The sequence below is a fragment of the Lactuca saligna genome, chromosome 9, assembly GCF_052625555.1.
Source record: "Lactuca saligna cultivar CGN05327 chromosome 9, ASM5262555v1, whole genome shotgun sequence".
Lineage (NCBI taxonomy): Eukaryota > Viridiplantae > Streptophyta > Magnoliopsida > Asterales > Asteraceae > Lactuca > Lactuca saligna.
This window is the reverse complement of record NC_136425.1, coordinates 121724714-121749848: the sequence shown is the minus strand read 5'-3', so window position 1 is coordinate 121749848 and position 25135 is coordinate 121724714. Positions and strand designations below refer to the sequence as shown.

The window sequence follows — 25135 nt, the reverse complement described above, 5'->3', positions numbered from 1 at the left end:
GATGGTAAGTCCTCTACATTGAATCGATAGATATGGCAGTTATATGCTCCGAATAAGCGAGAAAGCAGGAAAGAGTTATCAAAACAGATAATTTATCGCTAAGAATGATCACAGAACACCTCTCAAATAAAGATTTCTACAGAGGATTGGATCGAGAAATACTCCCATAGTATTTCTTGATTTGATCATGACACTGGTTCGATGTTTGGGATATTATGGTAAGTTTTAGGCATGCCGCACACCACAGTCACTCCCAAGCACATGTTAGCCGTGTCTCGAATGAATATAGTTGGCCAGGCTATATTGACCCTAGACACGACTACATAACTGCCCAGGTTTAACCGTAGCACACAACACCCAATTACTTATGTTCTGTTCTACTTGTGGTTACGGATCGCGACGATTGGGTATACTTTTATACTTTTGAAAATACTTGTAGCTTGAAGATACTTTTAATTCAGAGCACTTAGGCCCTTTAGTTTTTATAGTTTTATACCATGTAAGGTTTGGTATACTTTATTCACTATAAACAAGGGCTCTGATACCAATCTATCACACCCCGAAACCGAAGGCGGAAACATTTCCGGGGTTGACTCCACGTTGAATATCAAATCCAATGCACATAGTAAGTAAAGTAAAACAACCATTACATTACATAGGAAAAGTTTTACAGTTGTTTCAAAAGTAAAATTTGTACAGTTGTGATACATATCATATAAATATGAACAAAATTAAACGGGTCTTCTGAGTACTCCGCCTTCAAGCAAAAAGGATCTTCGGGTACCTGTTCGAATGCTGACCTGAGAACACAAGCGATTTGAAAATCAGCATAACGCTGGTGAGTTCATAAGCGGTTTTATGTTTGTGAAAATGTTCAAGTTTCCTTTATGTTTCTAAAATGTTATACACACCAAGAAAATCCCATATTTTCTTAATAAAGGTTTGTTATTGTTTGTCAACATGTAAAGTAGAATTGTACATTGAAAAACATGTTTTCTCTTGTAAAGATGTATAGTTAAGTTATCTGGATTGACATACTGTTCTGGTTATGTACCAATGTATTCCCAGGAAAGTCCCATACTTTCCTGATTTGTATGTTATCAATTGTAAAAGATGTAAAGTAAGGTTATCTGATTTGTTACCCTTTTTGGTATTGCAGTGTTTTCCCCAGGAAAGTCCCGTACTTTACTGAATGTTGGTTACCATATGTAAATGATGTATTCTTGTTAGATCTGGTTGTGTACAAGGTTTCCCAGGAAAGTCCCATACTTTCCTGAATGTTAGTTACTATATGTAAAAGATGTTTTCCGAATACGTAGTTATGTTCAATGTTTCCCCAGGAAAGTCCCATACTTTCCTGAATGTTGGTTTCCAATGTGAAAGATGTATGCTAGAGAACTGGTTATCTTGTGAATCGTATAAGGTTGTTCATTATTACCATAAGTAAATCTCTGTTATCCTAATTGCGAGTTCCATAACCATACAATGGACTAAACCTGTGGCAATAAGTAGTCCACATACTTATGACTTTCGTCACCCTTGAACCAATTCGGTTCGGCTGTAGCTAGCAGCCAGGTGTGGGGTAGTCAGCCCCGTATAGATCTATACACTCAAGTCACGCTCTCTAAATCCCAGAGATTCTGGTTACGGGTGTAGTCCTCCACTCGCGTATCTCTGTGGAGTGTTCGTCGAGGACGTGTCTCCAATCATACAGGATTAACAAATTTACTAGTAATAATATGATAGTCCTCCACTCGCGTATATATGTAGAGTGTTACCGAGGACAGAACAGTGTACAGGTATTATGTTCAAATGTTCTAATGTCATGCTTTTAACTGATAATATATAGAAATCCATTTGTGAAATATATATGTAAAACATAACAGTTTAAAACCCATTTCACAAATATATGTTACGTGATCTGTATGTTCAAATGGTTATCAGTTGTAATAACCAGTGTTAAAAGCATATAAAATGTGAAATACACATATGAAAACATGTTTTGAGTACAAGTAATCCCTTGTACTTAGCTTGTGTTCCCCCCCTGAAAACAGTGAAAACAGTGACAAAGGGTAGGGGTATGAACTCACCAGACTCGGGAATGCGCCGGTGTCGGACACTAGACGTTGGTTCGGGGTTTGATTACTAGCGATGTCCCTATGTAAAATGTAATAATGTCCATATATATCTAATTATATTTACAATCACTAATTATATGGAACATTACACTCCAACGAGGTTAAACACCTCAAAACGAGCGTTTGGAGTCACCCGGGTGACATCTTCGGACATGTAATGGCACTAGGGACTTGGGATTTGAGTTTACTCCCCAAGATTAAACATTTAAGGGATTTTACAGCCACATAACACACACATACATGAGTTTACGGCCGTAAACTCATGTTGGTGTGATTTTGAGTGTTTAATGGCTTGTTTGGACATGGGATTTGTTGGAATGACTTTCTAAAATGCCTTGGAATGGATTAAATGAAATTATACCACTTAGAAGGGAGTTTACGGCCCTAAACTTGGAGTTTACGGCCGTAAACTCTACTATGGTCAAGGATAATTGATTTGAGGTATAAGGGACAATCACATGTGATTCTAGTTAATTTTCCAAGCCTTGTTATCAATTTTGGGCACAATATAACATACTTTTAGGAGTTTACGGCCCAGAAGCATGTTCTATGGCCATAAACTCTCCTATGTTCTTGAATAATTAATTTTTTAGACTTAAAACAATCACATGTGATTCTAGAAATTTATCCAAGCCTTTAGGGTGAATTAGGGGCATCATTTGACATAGATTTATGAGTTTACGGCCAAAGGATATGTGTCTAGCCCGTAAACTCTTATATGTAGGGTGTTTGATGTGTTTAAGGTCCCCAAACTAGTTTTAGATGGATCTAGGATTTACCACAAGGTTGTTGGTTAAGTTACAAGGCATTTTGACATATTTTAAGGAGTTAAATCCCCATGTTTGACGAGTTTACAGCCCAAGAATAAGCCTTGGCCGTAAACTCTCTTTTGTCCCTCAAAATTCATGTTTAATGTGTTCCAAGTCCATATTTGCAAGCCTCAAGGTCATATCTAAGTCCCAACTATGATTTGGAAGGGTTAATTGGCTTAAAACCCCCCATTTTTAAGTGTTTACGGCCCAATCTTGATCCTTGGCCGTAAACACATGTTCTAGGTCCTAAAACTCAATTTAAACATCAATTTGAAGGCTAAAGAGGTTAGATAACAAGTTAGGGATGTTACCTCTTTGATTTGGAGTCTTAAATATTTGTTTTTGGACCTTTGATTATGGATGAGGAGAGAGATTGGAAGTGCTTATGGAAGAATGCTTCAAATGAAGGCTTAGAACACTTTATATAGTGTCTAAGTTTTGGACACGGTGGAATTCTACCCGATACCGGCGTTAGGCGAGGCTTTTGGTCGTACCCGATTAGGTTGCCGTAACCCGATATGGTAAATTCTAGAAATGTTCCGATCACTAATATGGGGCGTTAAAATGATTTCTAAATGTATTAAGACACCCATTAAGTCATTTTAGATACGTACAAGTTAATGACTTAATTAAACTGGAAAAATCGGAATCGAATTTGGAAACGATGATTGTTTGCTTGAATTGAACTACGAAAGAGTTGCAAGAGATGGCACGAAATTTCGGGTTGTTACAGTTGAGCAGGGAGATATATATGGGAATCTACTCGTCACATTAAATGAACCCGTATCTGGAACCGTGGTTTAACTTTTCCTCCATGTGCGGATTCTATCCTTAATTCCGGTATTGATGGGGCAACTGGTAAATTCCGATAAATTAGGTCTGTAGAAAATCATTTTCTTTCTTTCTGTTTGTTATGTGACACTCTTTGTTCGAATACTTCCTTATGAGTCTATCTGAAACCTATTTTAGTCAAGTTGTTGGACTAGAGTAATTTAGCTCCGGGATCGTTCCCAATTTCTTTCCAAGGTTGGATCATGTTATTCACCAACCAATGGAACCCGATTTTGAAACGACAAACATCATAAGATCATTCTCCGAAATTACTCCTACTTTGATATAAGACTGCATCATAGGGATGTAGGTCAAACCTTCAAGAACATACTTCAATTGGTCATAATAAGGACCTAGCTTGGGTCAAGTATAAGACTTCACTTGGATACAAAACCTACTGAACTCATGAAGTTCATTCATATGGACTTCCTTTATGAATTACATATAAGGCATTCTTAAATCGGAGAATAATGCAGAAAAATCTAATTCTATAACAACTGACTTGTCTTTGCTAGTAGAAACTTACCATCTGATTATTTTTTTGCAAACTCATGACAGAACTATGCCACCAAGGAAAAGACCTAGACCTTCCAGCAGCACAGCGCCACCACCTCCAACGCCACCTCCTCAGTTTGATCCCACAATGTTCCAAGTTGTAGTAACAGCAGCCGTGGTAGCTGCAATGTCACAAATTGGTACAAATAGCACTGGTGGTGCTGGATCTGGAGCCACAAACTCTAACCACGGGGATAGTACAGGATGCACAAAGGAATGCACTTACAAGGACTTCATAAATGGCAAACCCGATTCTTTCGATGGAAGTGGGGGCGTCCTCGCACTAATTCAATGGTTCGAGAGAACCGAAGCAATCTTTGAGATTTGTGCTTGCCCCAAAGTGAGCAAAGTCAAGTACGCGGCATTCACCTTCATCGGAAGAGCTCTCACTTGGTGGAACGGCAGAGTTAAGTCGCTTATGCTTGCAGTGGCTAACTCGTTAAGTTGGGAGGACTTAAAGAAGATGATGCTGAAAGAATATTGCTCAAGAGGCAAAGTGCAAAAGCTGGAGCAAGAACTGTGGAATCTCAGATGGTAGGCTCCGACCTTACAACTTACACCAACCGATTTTGTGATCTAGCACTCCTTTGTCCCGCTATGGTCACCCCGAAAGACAAAAAGTTGGAGCGATACCTCTGGGGATTGTCCCCCGAAATTCAAGATAGCGTGCTGGCCTCAAGACCAACTACCTTCAACAGCACCAAGGAGTTGGCACAACAACTCATCGACCATCATGCCAACCATGACAATATGACAACCACCCTTACCCAAGCAAGAGGAGGGAACAACGAAAGAAAGTTTTGGGACAACAATAAGGACCAATCAGCCCAGGGCCTCGCTATGAAGCAACAAATCTTTGTTGTTCATGCTGCCACAACCCTCACCACGCCAACTCCCATGAAACCATACGTCGAAACCCTTCCGAAATGCAACAAGTGTAACTTCCATCACACTAGGGCTTTCCGAAAGATGCATTGCAAAAACTGCGACAGAGAGGGGCACATTGTTTGTTTCTGTAAGGCACCAGCACGACCCATCAACCAGGTCCCTGGCTTTGGAGTAAGCCAAGCCTGTTACAAGTGTGGAGAAACTGGACACTTTAAAAGGGACTGCCCAAGAACAAGAGGTACCAGTGGTGGTGGAAGGGTGCTTGCGATCACCGAAGGAGAAACCACCCCGGAACTGCACGCAAATATCAGTACGTGTTTCTAACATCGACATTTAAATTCTAAATTTCTTTATATGTTAAATCTAGCATCAATTAAAGCATGCATAGTAGTAATGCCAAGGATTAGACTGAGAGCATAAACAATAAGAAATTCCAAGATCGTCATGTGACATCGGGCGAGTTATTCCTCACCATAATCAATTTCTTGTACTGCGAAAAGTTTCCCCCATCTTTCCTCTGAATTCTTGGATCCCCATTCGAAGTGCTAATTTCGGGACGAAATTCCCTCTAACGGGGGGATGATGTGACAACCGTCAAATTCTGGTCAATTCAAAGTCAAATAAAGTCAACAAGTCAAACCGGTCAACTCAACTAACCCTTGTGTACTAGGGCTTACGTTATGTATTTACTAAACAACTCGCTATTTTCATGAGAGATCATAAATCGAAAAGTACGTACATCTAGATCTCCTTAACCCAAATCTATGGTAAGTGACGAGCCAAACCGATAAAACAATGTTGCATACTCATCGAGAGTGTGTAAGATCCTTAAACAAGGCTTAACGGGGTTTACGGACCCTGCATTGCAAAGCCAGACACTCAAAAAAAGGTCATAAATGAAACCTCTTTCAATCGTTTTCACTCTATCTCTCTCTATTTAGAAATCTCTCCAAGTATGTGAAATCTCTCCCAAATATCTCTTTGTATGAGAAATCTCTCCAAGTATGTGAAATCTCTCACAGATCTCTCTCAAAAGTTTCTGTAACTTTTTGGAGTCATTTGGGACCAGGTCAAAAACGGCTTGAAACGGGGTAAAAACGAGAAAAGTAGGCTTAAGGACCCGAAACCCTCTTATTAGGGGCGAAACCTATTAGGACCCGAAAGTCCTCTTAGGGACCGAGACCAAGAAGACCCGAACCCGAAGGCTCCAGGAGGAACCGAACCCGAGAGGTCCTCTCAGGGCCGAACCTCGCACAGGGGGGGGGGAGGACCGAACCCGAAGCCACTGTTCATTCGGCTCATTTCGGGTCTGACCATCTTCGCCTCTTACCTTCGGACCGAGCCTGGCATGCGGACCCGAGCCCTCCCTTCACTTCCCTCTGTTTCGCTTCATTTTGGATTCGGCCATAGCAAGGACCGAACCTCGGCCTAGGGACCGAACCTCGGCCTAGGACCGAGAGGTCTCGCTGGGAATGCTTTTCTTCCTAATTTTTTACTAGTTTTACGTTTTAAGCCTGTTTTTAATTATTTTAACGTGGGATTTTCACCCAAAATCATATTTTAACATAATGAAGCCTAAATATTCACAATTTAATCATATTTTCATGAAAATCTTTATTTAAATAATAAAAGCTAGTGGGTAAAGTACAAAGAGGTGGAGTGTTGACTTTGCTTTACCTTATGACATAAGCAACCACTCCCACATCCACTCTATGACCAGCCACACCTTTCCACCTTAACTAGGTCACATCAATGTCCTTTCCACTCAATTATCACCCTTTCCCCATGTTTTGAGAGCTGAACATTCATCCTCTCTCCTCACTTCTCCCATTTTCTCTCATTTCACCAAGAAGATCAAACTCTTTCCTCTCTCACTTCCTCTCTCTAGAAATTCGAGATTCAAGGGCTGATCTTGGGTTTTCCTCCACATTTGGTAAGCATAATTCATTCTCCTTATGAATATCTCACTTCTTTCTACTCAAATCATGGATATCTTACACAAACTCCATCATATTTGTGTTAGAGCTTCGAATCTTCAAGTGATTCTTCAAGTGTTCTTGTGTTGAACACTTCTCTTCTTCAACACTTATCTATTGAAATCACATAAGGTGAGTTCATACCCCTACATTTTCATGTTTTCTCAAGTTTTTAGGGGGGGGGGGGGAATACAAGTTAAAACACCAAGAACATAACTAAACTTTTCTAACAGCCTTCATCAGAAAAGTTCAACTCCATTCACAGATTGTTTTGGACAACTTAAACATTTTAGTTTTCAAAACTGTTTTAGGTGCAAGTAGTTACACTTCTTAGCTTTAAAATGACTACTTGCACATCTCCACACGATTTTTCTACAATTTATGGTGATTTTTACAAAACAGCCTGTCTTTTCAAACACAAATCCGGACCAGTCTGTGAATATGAGCACTTTAATACAAGTTAAAGGCTTCCAAAAATCATGATAAAAATTATGAGTAAACTAGACTCATTTTAGGAACTCTCAAAATTTACGGATCTAGTTTTCGACTTCGTATGATTTTTCTAAAACAGTGCAGAAAGGTTAAGAAATTAGTTAACAACTTCTAACTATCAAAACACTTTGTAACATGTTGAGCAAAGTGTTAAGTCTTTGATGACTTCATATATTACATGTATTTCTTGTTATGATATATTTATATAATAGGAAATTACTTACTGAATTTATAAGAATCCTCCATCATAATCATTAGTACAAAACAAAGCAAGTTAAACATAGCTACATTGTACAATACATTTGACTTACATAAAATGAGATTCTTAAACACCACAAAGAAAATACTAAACTATAATAGGTATAGTTAGGGTACATATACATTTCAAACATTTTAATAAACTATAATAGGTATAGTTTATGATCATTTACATAACACACTCGTACAAAAAGAAAGGGTACAAATACAAAGTGTCGGGTTTATATATAAAAGGGGGTACAAATACAAAGTACCGGGTTTTTATACAAAAGGGGTACAAATACAAAGTGTTGGGTTTATATACAAAAAGGGGTACAAATACAAAGTGCCGGTTTTTATACAAAAAGGGGTACAAATACAAAGTGTCGGGTTTATACACAAAAAGGGGTACAAATACAAAGTATCGGGTTTTTATACAAAAAGGGGTACAAATACAAAGTGTCGGGTCTTTATATAAAAGGGGGTACTGATACAAAGTACCAGGTTCACTTAAGATAGTTATTATGATATTAAAACTATATTTCATCTAGAATTGTTAGACTTCAACTATAATCGCTGAGCGTATATGTTTGAGTCATATAAGAATTTAGTCTCGATTGGCTTAGAATTGGTGGGGTCTGCCTCATCTCCTGTTCCTCGTTGGGTTGTGGACCTAAGGCAGACCCACTATATTCAACGTTTTATCTAATTTAAACCTTATATAACTTATATACACTGGACGATTATAGAGGAACTCTACGGGTCATTCTAGGGTTCATTAATGCATCATATAGGAATATTTCTATTCACACTTAACTAAGAAAATATTGGATTTTCTGGAAATCAAACTATATCGATTTTACAAGGAAAACGGTTTCTACTTCAAACAAAACTCGTATGAACTCACCAACTTAATTGTTGACACTTTTTCAAAACTACATGTATTCTCAGGAAATCAGTGAAACAGGAAAACCTTCAGCGCCTTGAGGATGGGACGTTAAACTGTCAACAATTTACTTTTATCATCATAATGTAATTGATTTTGAAACATGTAAACATATACTTTGGTGTAACTTTTTCAATTATATTTATGATGGTTGTATTTACTTTGAGCACTATTATACACATTATTGTGATACTGTACATGAAGTCCTCCACCCCCGTACGTTTCCGCCATCCTTGGTTTGGGGGTGTGACAATGCCCCAGGGAGGTGTAGGGCCAGTTGGGCCCATCTGATGAGCGGGCACCCTAATCGGGTAAGGGGGGTTGATGACTTCGGACTCTACATCCAAATCACCGTCATCGTCATCACCGGGTTCTTCCTCGGGCTCCCCCTTGGGGTCTCCTTCGGCTTCTTCTTCTTCCAAATCTACTACTGGTTCGGCAGGTCCGTCCTCGACATCCACTTCCGGTTCTTCTTCAGACTCCTCCTCGGGGTCTTCTTCGGGTTCTTCTTCAGACACCTCCTCCAGCCATCACTTTTTGGGTTTATAGTTGCATATCAAAGTATGGTTAGATATGCCAGTTCACTATAAACAGAGCTGTGATACCAACCTGTTACACCCCCGAACCAGACGGCGGAAACGATCGGGGGTTCGTGTGACTTAAATTGAAATATCAATATACATGAAACAAACACATACACCACCAACATTTCATAGTACACCTGTCATTTTTCACATAAAGTACACTATTTAAATATTACATATCCATAGCATAATTGGTTTGATGACTGACATCTCACAAAATAAATTTTGAAAACACACTTGATGATTCTTCATTCTAACGGTTACCTGAGAATACAAGTTATTTCGAAAACGGTCAAAATATATAATGTTGGTGAGTTCATAAGCATTTTTGATATAAAAATAGTTTGTATTGTTTGTAAAACCCAAAAAATCCGGTATTTTCTGAAACGACAGTAATTTACGAAATAGGTGCGATGATCCATAAGTATATGCGTGAATGATTTCAAACGTGTAAAAGCATTATGTTTCTCATAATAAATTCTTGTATTATAGTTGTGGAAAGTAAAAGTGAATAATGTTGTTCCCCAGGAAAACCTGATGTTTTCCGACATAAATAGTATGATCCTTTTTTTGGTATTATTGTATCGTCACAATCGAATGAATACGATTCCCCATGATTACTTAGATGGTGAGTCGTTATAACCATGCATAATAATGAGGGAAATATCCAGAAAAATCCTAAAATTTAAGTCTAATTTATGAACAAGTCCCGAACTAATTTTTGTTTATAGAAAAACACAGAATACTGGCTAAAACTTCGAAAAAAAAATCCTTTTTGGCCGGTTTCATAGAATTAGCCGGTATTCTGTCCTTTTTCGTTAGTTTGTTCAAAATATCAGGACTTTTCTGAAAATTACCCGATAACCAAAATACCGGGACTTTTTTGAAAATTACTATGGAGTTAATGGATATTATTATTAACAAATCATTTATCAACATAAAAATATTTTTAATTATACACAAAGGAAATACATTTGTTGCTAATTTCTAGGTATAGAATGGTCGAGTATGTACTTCTCTATTATTTGTTGACCACTTCAAAGTCTCTATGTTCTTCCTAAGTATCGTTGTGAGTGTCATAGTGAGAAGTACTCTGCTAGACATGACCAATATAAGAGTTGATCATATTTATTAATACACAAGAAATAAGTGTCTACTTGCTATTAGGCATGATGGTATATGATCACATGTTATTAGAAAATATCATTACACGAACATATAGATGTTTCATTATGTTCTTTAACCTAACTACCACCTAACCACAAAACATTACCCGGTAACAACCATAAAATCACACACATCTATCGATAATGAAAAGTAAACTTTGAATGACAATTTAAATAGATAATCACCCTTCACTTGTTTCCATATAAATTATCATCCACGATTCACTTTTCACATTTTATAGATGTATGTTAGCCGATGGTTGTTAACATGTGAGGTATGAATGTTGGTTGGTAGTTAGGTTAAATAACATAAGATGAACACCAACATTAGAGGAATGCTAACTAAGTGCATCTCACCATCATACCCACAACAATGCATAGGAAGAACGTAGAGAGTTTGAGTGGTAGTAAGCAATATAGGAGTACTTAGACCATTAATTTTTTCCTAGAAATTAACAACAAATGTATTTCCTTTTTTATAATAAAAATATTTTTTATGTTTATAATTGATTTGTTAATAAAAATATCCATTAATTTCATGGTATTTTTCAAAAAGTCCCAATATTTTGGTTATCAAGTAATTTTGGGAAAAGTCCCAAAATTTTGAGCAAAAGGACAGAATACCGGCAAAATCTGCGAAACCGGCCAAAAAGGTTTTTTTTTGAAGTTTTAATAGGTATTCTGTGCTTTTCTATAAACAAAATTTAGTTTGGGACTTTTTCATAGATTCGACTAAAATTTTAGGACTTTTCTGGAGATTTCCCTAATAATGACTAGTTTGTGTGTCTTGGCATTCTTGTGAATGCCGTTATTAAATTAAAATTTTGTCACCCTAGACTAGTCGAGTCTAACTGTAACGAACAACTTAGATCTGGCTTGTTGAGTTTTTCCAATTTAGCCCATCAAAACCTCATTTTTTTCGAAACCTTAGGCCCAAAACCTATTAGGCCCACTTTTAAGCCCATTAAGCTAAAATTTATGTTTTTGACCCTTTGGAAAGTGTTATTTTCATAAAAATCATCTTTTATACAAATAACCAACTTATAACCCTCATAAAACCGACAACTTACAATTTATACCCAATCTTTGTTATCTTTACAATTATGACACTTGTAAGGTTCTTTTGGTTTTGTTTTTCACTTTTTAAACTTAAGGACTCTTAGATCTATCATGTATGTTGTTTATTATGTTCTTGTTTATGATTATTTCACCCTTTTTGCTATAGATCTCGAAATTTAACAAATTTTACACATTATCACAACCAAAAACTAAAGAAATCACATATAGCATGCAAACACACATAGATCATCACATAATACTTGTATTCTCCCTCAAAAAACAAGTAAAAACCGAAAATGAGGGGGTATGTACTCACCTTGCTTAGTTGCTCACGGTTTTTGAAGAAGAATGAAAGAAGATGGTGTTGTTTTGGGTTCTAGCAAGCTCCTTGAGTGGATTTCGAACGTGGATGGGTTCTAGGGAGCATGATTACGAAGTTAGGGTTGTAAGAAGAGTCATTAAGTGTAGAAGGAAAACGTGTTTGCAAGATCTTACCACTAGTATGTAGTTGGAAGTGATTTTTGGATGAAACTCTTCTTGAAGCCCTTATGATCTTCGAAAGTTTGGAGAAAGGATGAAGATGTTCTTGAGTGAGTTTGAAGTAAATTGAAATGGTGATGTGTGTGTTTGGGTAGCCTCGACCAAAGATAAGAAGAGAGGGGAGAGGAGAGAAAGGATTAAAGTGACAATTGTGGATGTATGTTGGAACATGCATGTTTATTTGGTGTATAATAAGAAGGTGGCACATAAAAGTCAACCCTTCTTATTCTTTTTTTTTTTTATTTGAGCCGAGAGGGAGAAAAAAGAGAGATGGAATGGGCCTTTAATGCTTGGTTCTAATAAAAAGAGGCCCATTTTGATGGTTTTCGGCCCATTGGGCCCTTTGGGGGTGTTCACGACCCAATTTTGTATAAGAGAATGGATTTATGGTCCATGAAAGCTAATTGAATAAATTATGGCCCAATAAGGCCCATTAAGGTAAATCAATTCATTTTGGATCCATTATGGCTCAAAATGTTAAGTTTCATAAAAATGGGTCCAATTAGGGCCTATTTAAGGGTCCTAAGCCCAAAATAGTCAAATTGGAAGCTTATTGGTCCATTAGGCCCAATAAGAAAATCCTACTCCATAATGGACATAAACCGGGATTTTTAGCGTTTCCAATCTTTTGTTGACCATTTGAAGTGTTTGCATAGAGTGTTTGATGGAATTTTGTTGTCATTGAATAAACATCATGCATGTTTTCAAGTTTTAGTGACAAATGTCGTCATTGTTAATGTTTACAAAAGCATTAGAATTCCTAGCTGTAACATAAATTAAGGTCCAAGCTTGCAACTTTAAGACTTGAGATGCCTTAAAACACCTGAAAGGAAACCTTGAAGACTTCAAATGCCTTAAAATATCTTTAAGACTAATCAAGCCCTAAACTTTGGGGACAAAAAAAAAAAAAAAAATAAAAATAAGGCTTAACTAAGATCTAAAGAAACATAAGTCAAGTTTGGAGCTTTATACCTCCAAATGGTGCAAAATGAAGAGGAGATGCTGGATCCAAAGTCTTAAGAGCAAAGCTTACTCCTTGAAGGTCATTCTTCACAACCAAGGAAGCACACAGTCACTCCAAAAAGCTCAAAATGTTTAAAATGAACTACGGGTTCACAAAGAGGGTTAATCTTGGGATGGAGGTTGGTAAAGGGAAAGGTTTTAGGACCATAACGGTGTTTATATAGTGCACAAACCCTAATTATTAGGGTTTTGGTCTGAACCACGTACGCCCGACATACTAGAGTACGTGCAACGTACTGGCATGGGACCTAGTACGCTCAACGTACCATGGCATACACCTTGCGTACTCGAGCAACACCAAAAAGTCATGGACTTGACATCGAGAACCCTTCTTGCAACAAAATCAAAAACTCAAGGGTCCAAAAGCAAACCTGAAAAACATAGATGTTACATAACTTGTATATTTATTCAATCAATAAAGACTAAACTGCACAAATGGTCCCTGTGGTTTGCTCAAAATTGCCACATTGGTCCAAAAATGTTTGGACTAACACTACAGATCCAAAGTTTTCATTTTGTTGCGAGTTTGGTCCGATTTGTTTTGATTTTTTTAAATGACGAGTTTGCCCTTCATTTTTCATTTTTTTATTTTTTATAGTGACTTTAATGTTTTCTAATTAAAAGAATAATAAAAAGAAAATTAAACCCTCAATGCCTCACCCTTCTATTCTATTCCTTGCTACTAGACCCCTTCTTCCCTATTCTTCATCGTCAACCGGTAAAACCACCACCACCGGTCAGCAACGCCGCCACCGGTCAACCCCTAGAAGCATCACCGGTTACCACCGCCACCACCCTTGATTTTCCGGTCAACGACACCACGACCGATCAACACCTCTCTCTCTCTCTCTCTCCCTCCCTCCCTCCATCACTTGCCGATAAAATGCGAACAACCACCACTTCTATGTGCCGGAGCTGCCACCATACCTCTCTCTCTCATGATCAAACCACTCTCTTCTCCAGACAGACAAAATTCAGAAATTTAACATACAAAAACGCATACAAAATCCAGAGATTTCTAACACCAAATACATGCATTTGTTCAAGATTTGATACATGAACCAGCTAGGGTTTCGAAAAACTTGATGGGTGGCTCCACCGCCAGTACCTCAACCAGCTCTGAAGCTCCAGATCTGCAACATCTCTACCGCGCCGCCAACAACTCTGTCGAAGACGACATCATCGTCTGGTGTTACCTTCTTGCGGATCTGAAAACACAATGAAGATTTGTTCAAACTCGTCGCTCCAATCAATCGTTCGCCGTGGTTTAGATTTGACGACGACTAGGGTTAGGGTTCCCAAACGGTGGTGGAGGCTTTCACATACGAGGGTTTTCCTATCCGATATTGGTGAAGGCTTTCAGATCTGAGGAACGGCGAAGCGCAGGAGAAGTAGAGAAACGAAGGCGGCGAAAATTTGGGGTTTGCTGAGGAAGATGGCGTCGGACCTCCCTTCTTCGAGTTCCAAATCTGAGTTGCGGTGGTTTTGAGTTGTTAGGTGGTGGCTAATTGGATGGCACCGATGTTGGTGCTCTGGCTAAATGGGTGGCACCGACAGTGGTGCTCTGGTAGCAAATGAAAAGAGACAGAGAGAGTGTTAGTATGTTAAAAGTGAGAGGGTGGGTTGAAGGTTTAATTTTATTTTTTTATTTTTCTTTTAATCAGAAAACATTGAAGTAATTAAAAATTCATAAAAAATTCATATAAAAATTCATCATTTATAAAAATTCATAAAAAATCGGACCAAACTCGCAACAAAATGAAAACTTTGGACCTGTGGTGCTAGTCCAAACTTTTTTGGATCAAAGTGATAATTTTAAGCAAACCACAGGAACCATTTGTACAGTTTAGTCATCAATAAATGGAATAATACCTAACTTTTATGAATATAATTGTCAAAATTCAACTTACTAAAACGGTTTGACACCAGCACAACGCGACATCACACAAGAAGTTAGTTTTTTAGAAAAACCACATGCAACATTTGATACTATTAGAAAATGTGGAATATAACCGGTTGCCAAACCAAAACAAAATAAAAACTTCAATGGCCCTAAAAAAACTAAATGAGATAAAATAATAGTTTGTAGAATATTTTAACTTGTTCTTGTAACTATATTATGTTAATATTTGATAAACAATTATAACATCCAAAGCAACAGTAAAATTATTTGTTAAAACTTCAAATATATTATGTCAACATTTGTGAAACGATAATGAATACGACATGGAAAGTGGAGAGGGAAAACATGGGGTAATCAAAGCATGCGTCGAGAAATCTGCACAAGTGCCTGCAACTTCGAATTATTCTTATTTGGTGCATGATTGCTTTAAATTCTAATGATGGGTTGCATTAACAATGCATTCCTCCCAGTCCCACGCCCATCACCTCCACCATTGCTACATCCCCCGAGGTTAGTGCCACCATTCCTAGAAACCCCAGACACAAATCAAACAGAAGAAAGAGAGTTTGTGGGTTTTAGGAGGAGAGAGAAAAAGCGAGTCTCAAAGTGTATAAAATAAAGCTATTAAAGGTGGGGGAACCAGGCTCTCTTCAACAACGCCTTTTACAGTCGATAAAAAAAAGCACAAAAAACAATTGCATGCGTGTTTATAAGATTCATCTTCTTCATCATCACTTGGTCTCAAGATTCAAGCTCTTTACTCCATCCTCCTCGTTCATGATGACTGATACCCATTTGTTTGATTAGGTAAGTTCCAGATCACTTTAAAACGTTTTTGTTTTCTTCTGTGTGTTGTTATTATATTTTCCTAACTGTTTCCGCTTGGATTTTTTCCTTAAGTTCCTAGTTTGTGGGTGTTAGTGTTACTACTACTCGATACGAAGCATCTAAGAGGATCTTTTTTTCTTGGTTTCACTTTCTGATTCCCATTATTTTATTTTCATTTTTGGAATTTTGTTGTTCCTAAAGAGATTTTGTAACACTTCCTCTTGGTTTTCAGTAGGTGATGATTAACAGAAATATAAGAGGTTAAAAAGAAAAAAGATTCACAGTCAAAAAAGAAGCAAGAATGCCCACAAGGCAAATCAAAGAAGGAGTGGAGCAACACCTTGTGGTGAAACCCAAATCGAATTTACAAAATCAGATGCACCCAGAAGCTGAAAAAAACCTGAAAACATTTCCAAGCGAAAATGGGAGATCCCCACCTTGTGGAGCTCATGAAACCCAGCATCATCAGCCACACAGAAACAAAGGAAGAAGAAGGGGAAGAGGTGGCAGGAAATCATCTGATCAAGAAAGCGGCATCTTTATGCGTCCAAATTCAAGGCCATGTACCCAGAAGTCGGCAGATCTACCAGAGTTTGATTGTAACAAAACTTCGAATTTGAATGAATCATCAGAAATGAGTAGTTTTCCTTGTTCAAGCAAGTCTTTAAGTTTTGCTCCTAGGCCAGGCTATGGTCAAACAGGGACAGTTTGTATGGTCAAGGCTAACCATTTTATGGCACAGTTACCAGATAAGGACTTGAACCAGTATGATGTAAGCTAGTTTCCTTTGATTACTTTCTGTATAACTATAATTCATCTGCTTTTTATCTATTTCTTCTTCATCATGATATGATTTGGGGCCCTTTGCTGACACAAACGGTCTTTGTGACATTATTTCAGTCTTTCCTTTCCTTTGTTTTAAGTAGAGCCCACTACTAAATAATAATAGAGTCTTAAATCATCAATTCAATTCAAACGATTGTACTTTAACCACTGATCTTATTAAAGGAAAAAAAAAAAAAAGCCACCCGTGTGCGTCCCCACCTGACGAAGACCAACCTTTGCTTATAGATTCTTAGTATTTTGTGAAAGTGGATTGATTATATAATAGTATTATTTACAATTACACCCACACACACAGGTTAGCATACTTCCTGAAGTAACATCACGAGCTTTGAACAGAGCTATTATGGGAGAGTTGGTGAAACGATATAAAGAATCTGATTTGGGGTCGAGGTTGCCTGCTTATGATGGGCGCAAGTGTTTATTTACTGCTGGTGAGCTGCCATTTGTCTGGAAGGAGTTTAGGATCAAACTGGTGGATGAAGAGGATGGGATCAATAGTCTCAAGTAAGAATCACACATTTCTACTTTTTATATCAATAATGGAAAATCAACATATCAATGCTGCTTTCGGGTTTACAAAAACACATCTTAATCTCAGCAGCAGCAGTAGTGTGGGCCACTATGTACACGTGATGCTTTTGGTATGGGGCGGTGTGGCCCACTGTATATTGATTTAGATCACATAATGCTGTGTGGGCACACTCAGGCAGAATAACCTTTTTTTTTTTTTTGACAGAAAATTATGTAAAGAAAAGTGGACATAATATAGAATGAAGTTAAGGTCTTCCATTGTTGTGCGCAAATTCCTGAGGCATGAAGTTTTTTATGCTGTTAATCATTAATCATTTAGGTGTTTTTCTTTAATTTATTTTTTCAGAAGAGAGAGGGAGTACAAAGTGGTGATTAGATTCGTGGCACATGTAAATTTGCACCATTTAGGCGAATTTCTAGCTGGTAAACGCGTAGATGGTTCACAAGAAGCCCTCCAAATTCTAGACATAGTGTTGAGAGAGCTTTCCACGAAAAGGTAAGAACAGGTTTGTTTTGACTTTAGAAGATGATCTATTTTTCGGGTAAATGCCAGGAATAGCAATTTATGTATTATACATTGAAAAATCTACTCAATTGTTGCAATGTAATCCAGATCGATTTTTAAAGTACAACGCCTTAAATGAAATCAATTGTTGCATTTGTATGACTAGGTATTGTCCGGTGGGAAGGTCCTTTTTTTCTCCTAATATTCGGAAACCGCAGCAGCTGGGAGAAGGCCTGGAGTCATGGTGTGGATTCTACCAGAGTATTCGACCTACTCAAATGGGATTGTCACTAAATATTGGTATGACAAAACAAAAGTGTTTGACTAGGACTTAAATTAATCTCCCCAAAAAGGCTGGGATCAATTTCTTATGCGTATAATTGGAAAATGGAAAGTTAGTTGTAATTTTTTGATTGTATAGATATGGCTTCAGCGGCTTTTATTGAGGCTCTCCCGGTAATAGATTTCGTAGCCCAGCTTCTTGGCAAAGATGTGCTATCGAGACCACTCTCTGATTCTCACCATGTCAAGGTATTCCTTTTCTCTTTAATCTTCATTGTAGTAAACAAATTATGACTCACTGTTCTTGCATTTAATATACTATATATATAAAAAAAAAAAAAAAAAAACGTGTTGTAGATTAAAAAGGCTCTTAGAGGAGTGAAAGTTGAAGTGACTCACAGAGGGAGTGTACGAAGAAAATATCGAGTGTTTGGATTAACGTCGCAGCCCACAAGAGAATTAGTGTAAGATTTTTTTTTTTTTTTCTCATTATGTTTTGTATGGATAAAGTGTTGAAATCGATAAATGATGTGTGAATGGAGCAAGTGTTGTATGAACAAATACTTTCTTTTGTTGGACTGAATGAACTGTCTGAACGAGACTCGATGCTAAATGATATAAAATGACCGAGGGTAAATGACCGTTTTACCTTTTGGTCTAGAAGTGATGCTGGATGTAGATCTATTGAAGAAATTTACTTAACTTTTTTTTGTTTAACAGATTCCCAGTTGATGACGATGCAAATATGAAGTCTGTTGTTGAATACTTTCAAGAAATGTATGGATTCACTATTCGGCTAACTCATCTCCCTTGCCTTCAAGTAGGGAACCAAAAGAAGGCCAACTATTTACCAATGGAGGTCAAGATCTGATTAGTTCATGCATGCAAGTTTTGACTATTTCTGTTGGTATACTTTACTTGACTTGACTACAGTATAAATTTACCTTTGAATTCTTTATTGGTCAGGCATGCAAAATTGTTGAAGGGCAACGATATACGAAAAGGTTAAATGAAAAACAAATTACAGCTTTATTGAAAGTTACCTGCCAGAGACCCAAGGATCGTGAAAATGATATATTGCAGGTTTTTTTTTTTATTCGTTAACTTTTCCAACTATTATTTTTGGCTTTTTGTTTCAAGAAAACTGTCTATGCAAAAGGAAGAAAAAACTACATCTTGCAAAATAAGGGCCCAGTTGGAATATTTTTTAAGTTTAAATGTCTGTGATCTATCCGAAGTCGCTATAGCGGTTTACTTTTTGCACTTTTGCAAGAACATTGCTTTTTTTTTTCTTTTAAGTTTGAGGGATGAGAAATGAGTCATTATATTTCATGATCATATTTGGTTGGCATGTAAGAATGTTTTTATAGTATATGTAAATAAAGTGTATAGTCTTAAATCTACAGTCTACTACTCTATAAAATATTTGGTTATGATTAGCCAATTGCTTATTTAGAAAATTAAAAATCTAAACGTATTAAAACTTCATTAAAACGATATAAGATTATAATACAAAATAGACTTTATGGTTATTTCAAAAAAATAAAACTGAAATTTATTTTTTAAATTTATGAATTGTCATTAATGGTTACATAAATAAAAAATGGTTTTATTACAAATTGTCATTATGTTCTAAGGAATGGAAATTAATGAAATGAGAGGAATCAACCATTCCTTCAAGAAAAAGGATCCGTGTCATTAATAATTTCCTACAGTTTTTCAATTCATTCCTTCTCATCAAATGAAGCAAACATCGTTGTTCGAATAAATTATTCTAGAATACCCTAACACTACCTAATTTTATTCTTAGCATTTTTCTATTCTTTGGTAGCGTTTTCTATATATGAATTATTTTGTTAAATGATTGTAAACAAGATTTAGAAAATGTGATTATATTCTTTTTTATTGAATTCAGACAGTTCACCAAAATTCATACAACCAAGATCCATATGCGAAGGAATTTGGTATCCGAATCAGCGAAAAGTTAGCATGTGTAGAGGCAAGAGTGCTACCTGCTCCTTGGGTAAGATTTCCCTCTATAGAATTTTGATTTTTATTTGTTTAATTAATTCATGATTTTTATTTGGATAAATTGTTTCTTATTCTTCCAGTTTTTGTCCCAACAAATGCTTATATGCAGCTAAAATATCATGATGCTGGGAAAGAAAAGGATTGCTTGCCTCAAGTTGGTCAGTGGAATATGATGAACAAGGTATGCATTTAATTTGTTTTTGTTGGGCCCATTTCTTTATCTTTGTATTATTAAGTGTTGAAGTGGAAAGAAAAAATGAGTGACAAGTTTGTAAAAAGTTAAAAAAAAAAAAGGGATTTTAGTAGTTTGTAAAGTTTATATGTCCTCCATTTTCTCATATCCACAACTTTTACAGAAAGTGATTAATGGGATGAGTGTTAGCCGGTGGGCATGCATAAACTTCTCTCCAAGTGTCAAAGAAAGTGTTGCTCGTGGATTCTGTAATGAATTGGCTCAAATGTGTCAAGAATCTGGCATGGTATATTTCAGTCTCTTTACATTTTAAATTATTAAATAACAAAATAAACTAAACATCTATGGTTTAATCACTAAGTGGCTAAAGTGATAAAATGGTGAGGGTAATTTTCTGTGTTTTTCCCTTATATTTTATGCGGTCAAACTTGTATTATTAACCTTTCTTCACTCACACTCATAAATAAGTAGAGGATTATTTTACCCTATTTGTTCTACAGGAATTCAATCCAGACCTGGTGATACCAATTTATACAGCCAAACCTGAGCATGTTGAGAAAGCACTAAGGCATGTCTATCATGTCTCAATGAACAGGCTAAAAGGAAATGAATTGGAGCTTCTATTAGTCATCTTACCTGATAATAATGGATCCTTATACGGTATGCATTTATTCATTCTATTTTAATATTAGTGAACCAATACTATAGTTTTAATTTTAATTTTTTTGTATTTAAGGTGATATAAAGCGGATATGTGAAACGGATCTTGGTTTGATATCTCAATGTTGTCTTACGAAATACGTGTTCAAGATTAGCAAGCAATACTTGGCTAATGTATCTTTGAAGATCAATGTTAAGGTACAAATCATATGATCCTATAGCCCTGTTTCTTATGTTTCAAGTGAGTGATGTTTAAAAACACATTTATACCTTTTTCAAAGCAAATTGCGGGAAATATAGCAACTCGTGCTACCAATATAGGCAGTATTCTTTAAGTTTTTACCCCTAATATTTACCTGTAATAACAACATATTCACACATCTTTAACAATATGTAACTTGAAACTTGTAAAAGTACTTTATATTTTACCCATAACATGATAGCAACATAACCCGAGACCCGTGAACAATTTACAACTTTAAAATTGCATATTGCTATTATTGGTTAAGAAAACACTCATATACAGCAATGTACTTATATATCTTTACCCATAATAGCAATGTACTTTCAATCTATCTATCGTGTTTTCTTAGTCATTTTCTCATGGGATTAGTTTACATTGGAAAATCAAGTATGATGATTGAAAGATTCAATTACTCAATCATTGGATAAGTCTTTTGTTTGATGATCAAAAAATAGTTAAAAGAATACGACAACACACCAAAATAATGAAATGAAATGAAAAAACATAAATGATGGGCATTAAGTACATAATAGAAAGAGCACTCATATTAGATGTATATATAGCTTACCCGATTAGGTTATGTCTCCATTAAGTACATAAGAAAGAGCACCTTAATGTGTATTCAGTAAGCATTATTGCAGAGTAAATTGTGATGCAGATGGGTGGTAGAAACACGGTTCTTTTGGATGCTATTAGTTGCAGAATACCATTAGTGAGTGACATACCAACAATTATATTTGGAGCAGATGTCACTCACCCAGAAAATGGAGAAGACTCTAGCCCCTCAATAGCTGCTGTGAGTCCTTACCACCACAAATTTATTAGGCTCTTTTTTTTTTTTTACCCCTGTGTCTAGAAGTGATGCTGAATAGAAAAAGAGTGTAAACTGTAGGTAGTAGCTTCCCAGGATTGGCCTGAAGTGACAAAATATGCAGGATTGGTTTGTGCTCAAGCTCATAGACAGGAACTTATTCAAGACTTGTACAAAACATGGCAAGATCCTGTTCGTGGAACTGTCTGTGGTGGCATGATCAGGTAAATCTCACTATTAAATTAATATAATATAATATAATATATTGTTATGTTTATATATTGATTGTTCATGCAGGGATCTTCTAGTTTCTTTCCGCAAGGCAACCGGACAGAAACCCCTACGGATCATATTTTACAGGTAACCAAAACTTTCATCCAATCACAAAAAAATTTCTTTGCAATGCTGTTTGGATAAGTCATTGATAATTTAGACAAAACAATAAATGAAGGAAAATTTGTATGATATAATGGGTAAAGCCTCCTTTTCCATTAAGCCATTTTTTTTATCAAGTCATACTTGACTTCAAGCAGAAAGAACGAGAGAAGAGACTTTCCCCATTAAGACTAAATTTTTTTTTACCCTCATTAAGTGTGTTAGTCATTTTCTCAAGTAATTTTCAAACATTGTTTATGAAAAAATTTAAACAGCAATCACATTCTTTTTGATGTTTTGAAATTTGAACAGGGACGGAGTGAGCGAAGGGCAATTTTATCAAGTGTTACTGTATGAATTGGATGCTATTCGTAAGGTGGGTGTATACATATTTTTCTGTTTTAACCAGCACACATAATATCAATATGCTAACTAACTTAGGGTTAATTTATGACTACAGGCTTGTGCATCTTTAGAACCAAATTACCAACCACCAGTGACTTTTATTGTTGTGCAAAAACGTCACCATACACGATTATTTGCAAACAATCATAGGGACCGTAGCACCACAGACAAGAGTGGAAATATTTTGCCCGGTAAATTGCCTGTTTAAGTAAAAAAAAATTTTTTTTAGAATATTTGAATATACTTTATTATTTACTCCTTTTCATTCTACTTATTCTTCAGGTACTGTTGTTGATACCAAAATTTGTCATCCAACAGAGTTCGATTTTTATCTCTGCAGCCATGCCGGTATTCAGGTCTACTACTTTCTTCTGTTTCGAGTAATTAACATTTGGACACATTCCTACTTTTTCCTCATTATGAAAAGGGCGAGATATGTAATTTTACCAACTTATCCTCAATTTTTTTTTCTCTGGTGATTCAAACACTATGCTTATTCTAACCATGAAACAAAGCATTTCCCTCGGTCATCCGATTTTGTTATCTGGGTAAAATACAGAATTTTTTTTATGTATTCTCATCATTTTATCAATTTAACCACGGAACTATTATTATTATTAAATCTATAAAATGCTGACAGTAGCAGTTTTTTCTTGTAAGATGCCAAGCGATGATTAAAGTCGATAACTGTTTTTTTTCTCTTCAATAATGTGTCAGGGGACAAGTCGACCTGCACATTACCATGTTCTGTGGGATGAGAACAATTTTACTGCAGACGGGATTCAGTCATTGACAAACAATCTTTGTTATACGTATGCAAGATGCACACGTTCCGTATCTATAGGTATGTTTTAGAGTAATGGTTTGCAAATTTCGTCCCATTCACATTAATTACCCTTGTTTCAGTTCCAATTCAATCACTATAATAAAGCCCCGTGTTAGAAACAGAAACAAAAACAGAGACACAACCTTTATATTGAGAGGGCTAATAACAATATACTTCACTCTCACTAGTCACTACCAGTATATTATCAGCAGTGGACCATAATAGCAATGTACCTAGATATAAAATGATTACAGGTTTCATGTTTACATATTGCTATCATAAGTAAAGAAATGTAAGTATGTTGCTGTAACAAAATGCTAGTAGGTTTCTATTATTGGGAAAAAAAACAACTAAGTTACTAATATGGAGAAAGAGATACAAGTACATTGCTATTATGGGTAAAAAAGAAAAGAAATTATATGGCCAAGATTTGGGAAAAAGAGTAAAGTGTGTTTGGTTTGGTCATTGGTGATGCAGTTCCGCCAGCATACTATGCACATTTAGCTGCTTTTCGGGCAAGGTTCTATGTTGAACCAGAAATGCAGGAAAATGGGACAAAGGGAACTGGTGTCAGACCCTTGCCTGCCCTCAAGGACAATGTGAAAAGAGTAATGTTTTATTGTTAGCAAGGATTCTTCATATAGGCCTCTGCTGTGCTGTTTTCTTTGTATGTATCCATGTATGTAGGATAGATAGCTTGGTCTAAGAAAAAAGGCATCATCGCTTGCTTGCTTGTATTATATTTCTTATATGGATGGTTGATGCAATTTGAACATGTTTAGTCTACTAAGACTCTGGTTAACTTCTTATTTCATGTCACGAGTCTGAGTGTTAACTATGTGTATGTCGGAGTGTTAACTATGTGTATGTCGGTGATCCTTCTCCTAAAAATTGTAGGAATTGCCAAGGGTTTGAATCTCTAGATCCAATGTGGTTTGAGCCTCTTGTGGCATTCATTTTTATGCCAACCATCTATATGATGTTTTAGAAGTGTGTAAAAAAAATTCTGAAGCCGATCCAAAAGCCAAAAGACCAAACCATTAACCATATTGCCCCTTGGATGTTCTTGGGGGTGAGCCGGTGAGGTGGATGCTGGAAGATTCTAATTTGAGAATGTCATGATCATAAGAAAGATTAAGAACACAAAAATTTAAATAAGATCACGATTTTATTACAGAGTAAAAGAACAACTCGGTACAAGGAGTAGGGAGCTATTCATGCAAAAGATACTCTCTGCTAACTAACTCTTGTATATATAGGCTTGAGGGGAGAGTCAGATTGAAATACGTTTAAATCAATAGCTAAGCTGTGAACCTAGACATAAACAAATATGCGAAATACAAAATGTCTCATCTCATATATGAAAGTGAAGACTATGACAATACAAAGTAAAGTGAGAACATAGTCGCATACAAAACTTGACACAACATAAAATCTGAAACGTAACA

The 25135-nt window shown here is 36.3% G+C and overlaps 1 protein-coding gene across 3 annotated transcripts; it reads left to right on the top strand.

The window, feature by feature from the left end:
• Positions 1 to 15605: 15605 nt before the first annotated feature.
• LOC145017852 (protein argonaute 10-like) lies at positions 15606 to 24473 on the top strand. 3 transcript variants are annotated; one of them, XM_078975811.1, is made up of 23 exons: positions 15606 to 15957; positions 16051 to 16119; positions 16211 to 16750; positions 17120 to 17328; positions 17702 to 17851; positions 18027 to 18160; positions 18282 to 18391; positions 18500 to 18606; positions 18863 to 19001; positions 19109 to 19225; positions 20058 to 20165; positions 20283 to 20354; positions 20530 to 20652; positions 20867 to 21026; positions 21103 to 21224; positions 21929 to 22066; positions 22163 to 22305; positions 22379 to 22441; positions 22769 to 22832; positions 22917 to 23052; positions 23144 to 23217; positions 23579 to 23705; positions 24165 to 24473. In XM_078975811.1, exons 3-23 carry the CDS (start codon positions 16280 to 16282, stop codon positions 24311 to 24313), a joined length of 2916 nt encoding a protein of 971 aa, XP_078831937.1. In that variant the 5' UTR covers positions 15606 to 15957; positions 16051 to 16119; positions 16211 to 16279; the 3' UTR covers positions 24314 to 24473. The 3 variants fall into 3 exon arrangements, with proteins under 3 accessions (XP_078831937.1, XP_078831936.1, XP_078831935.1); XM_078975810.1 differs by lacking the exon at positions 16051 to 16119 and having other exon boundaries at positions 16214 to 16750; XM_078975809.1 differs by lacking the exon at positions 16051 to 16119.
• The last annotated feature ends 662 nt before the right edge of the window (positions 24474 to 25135 follow it).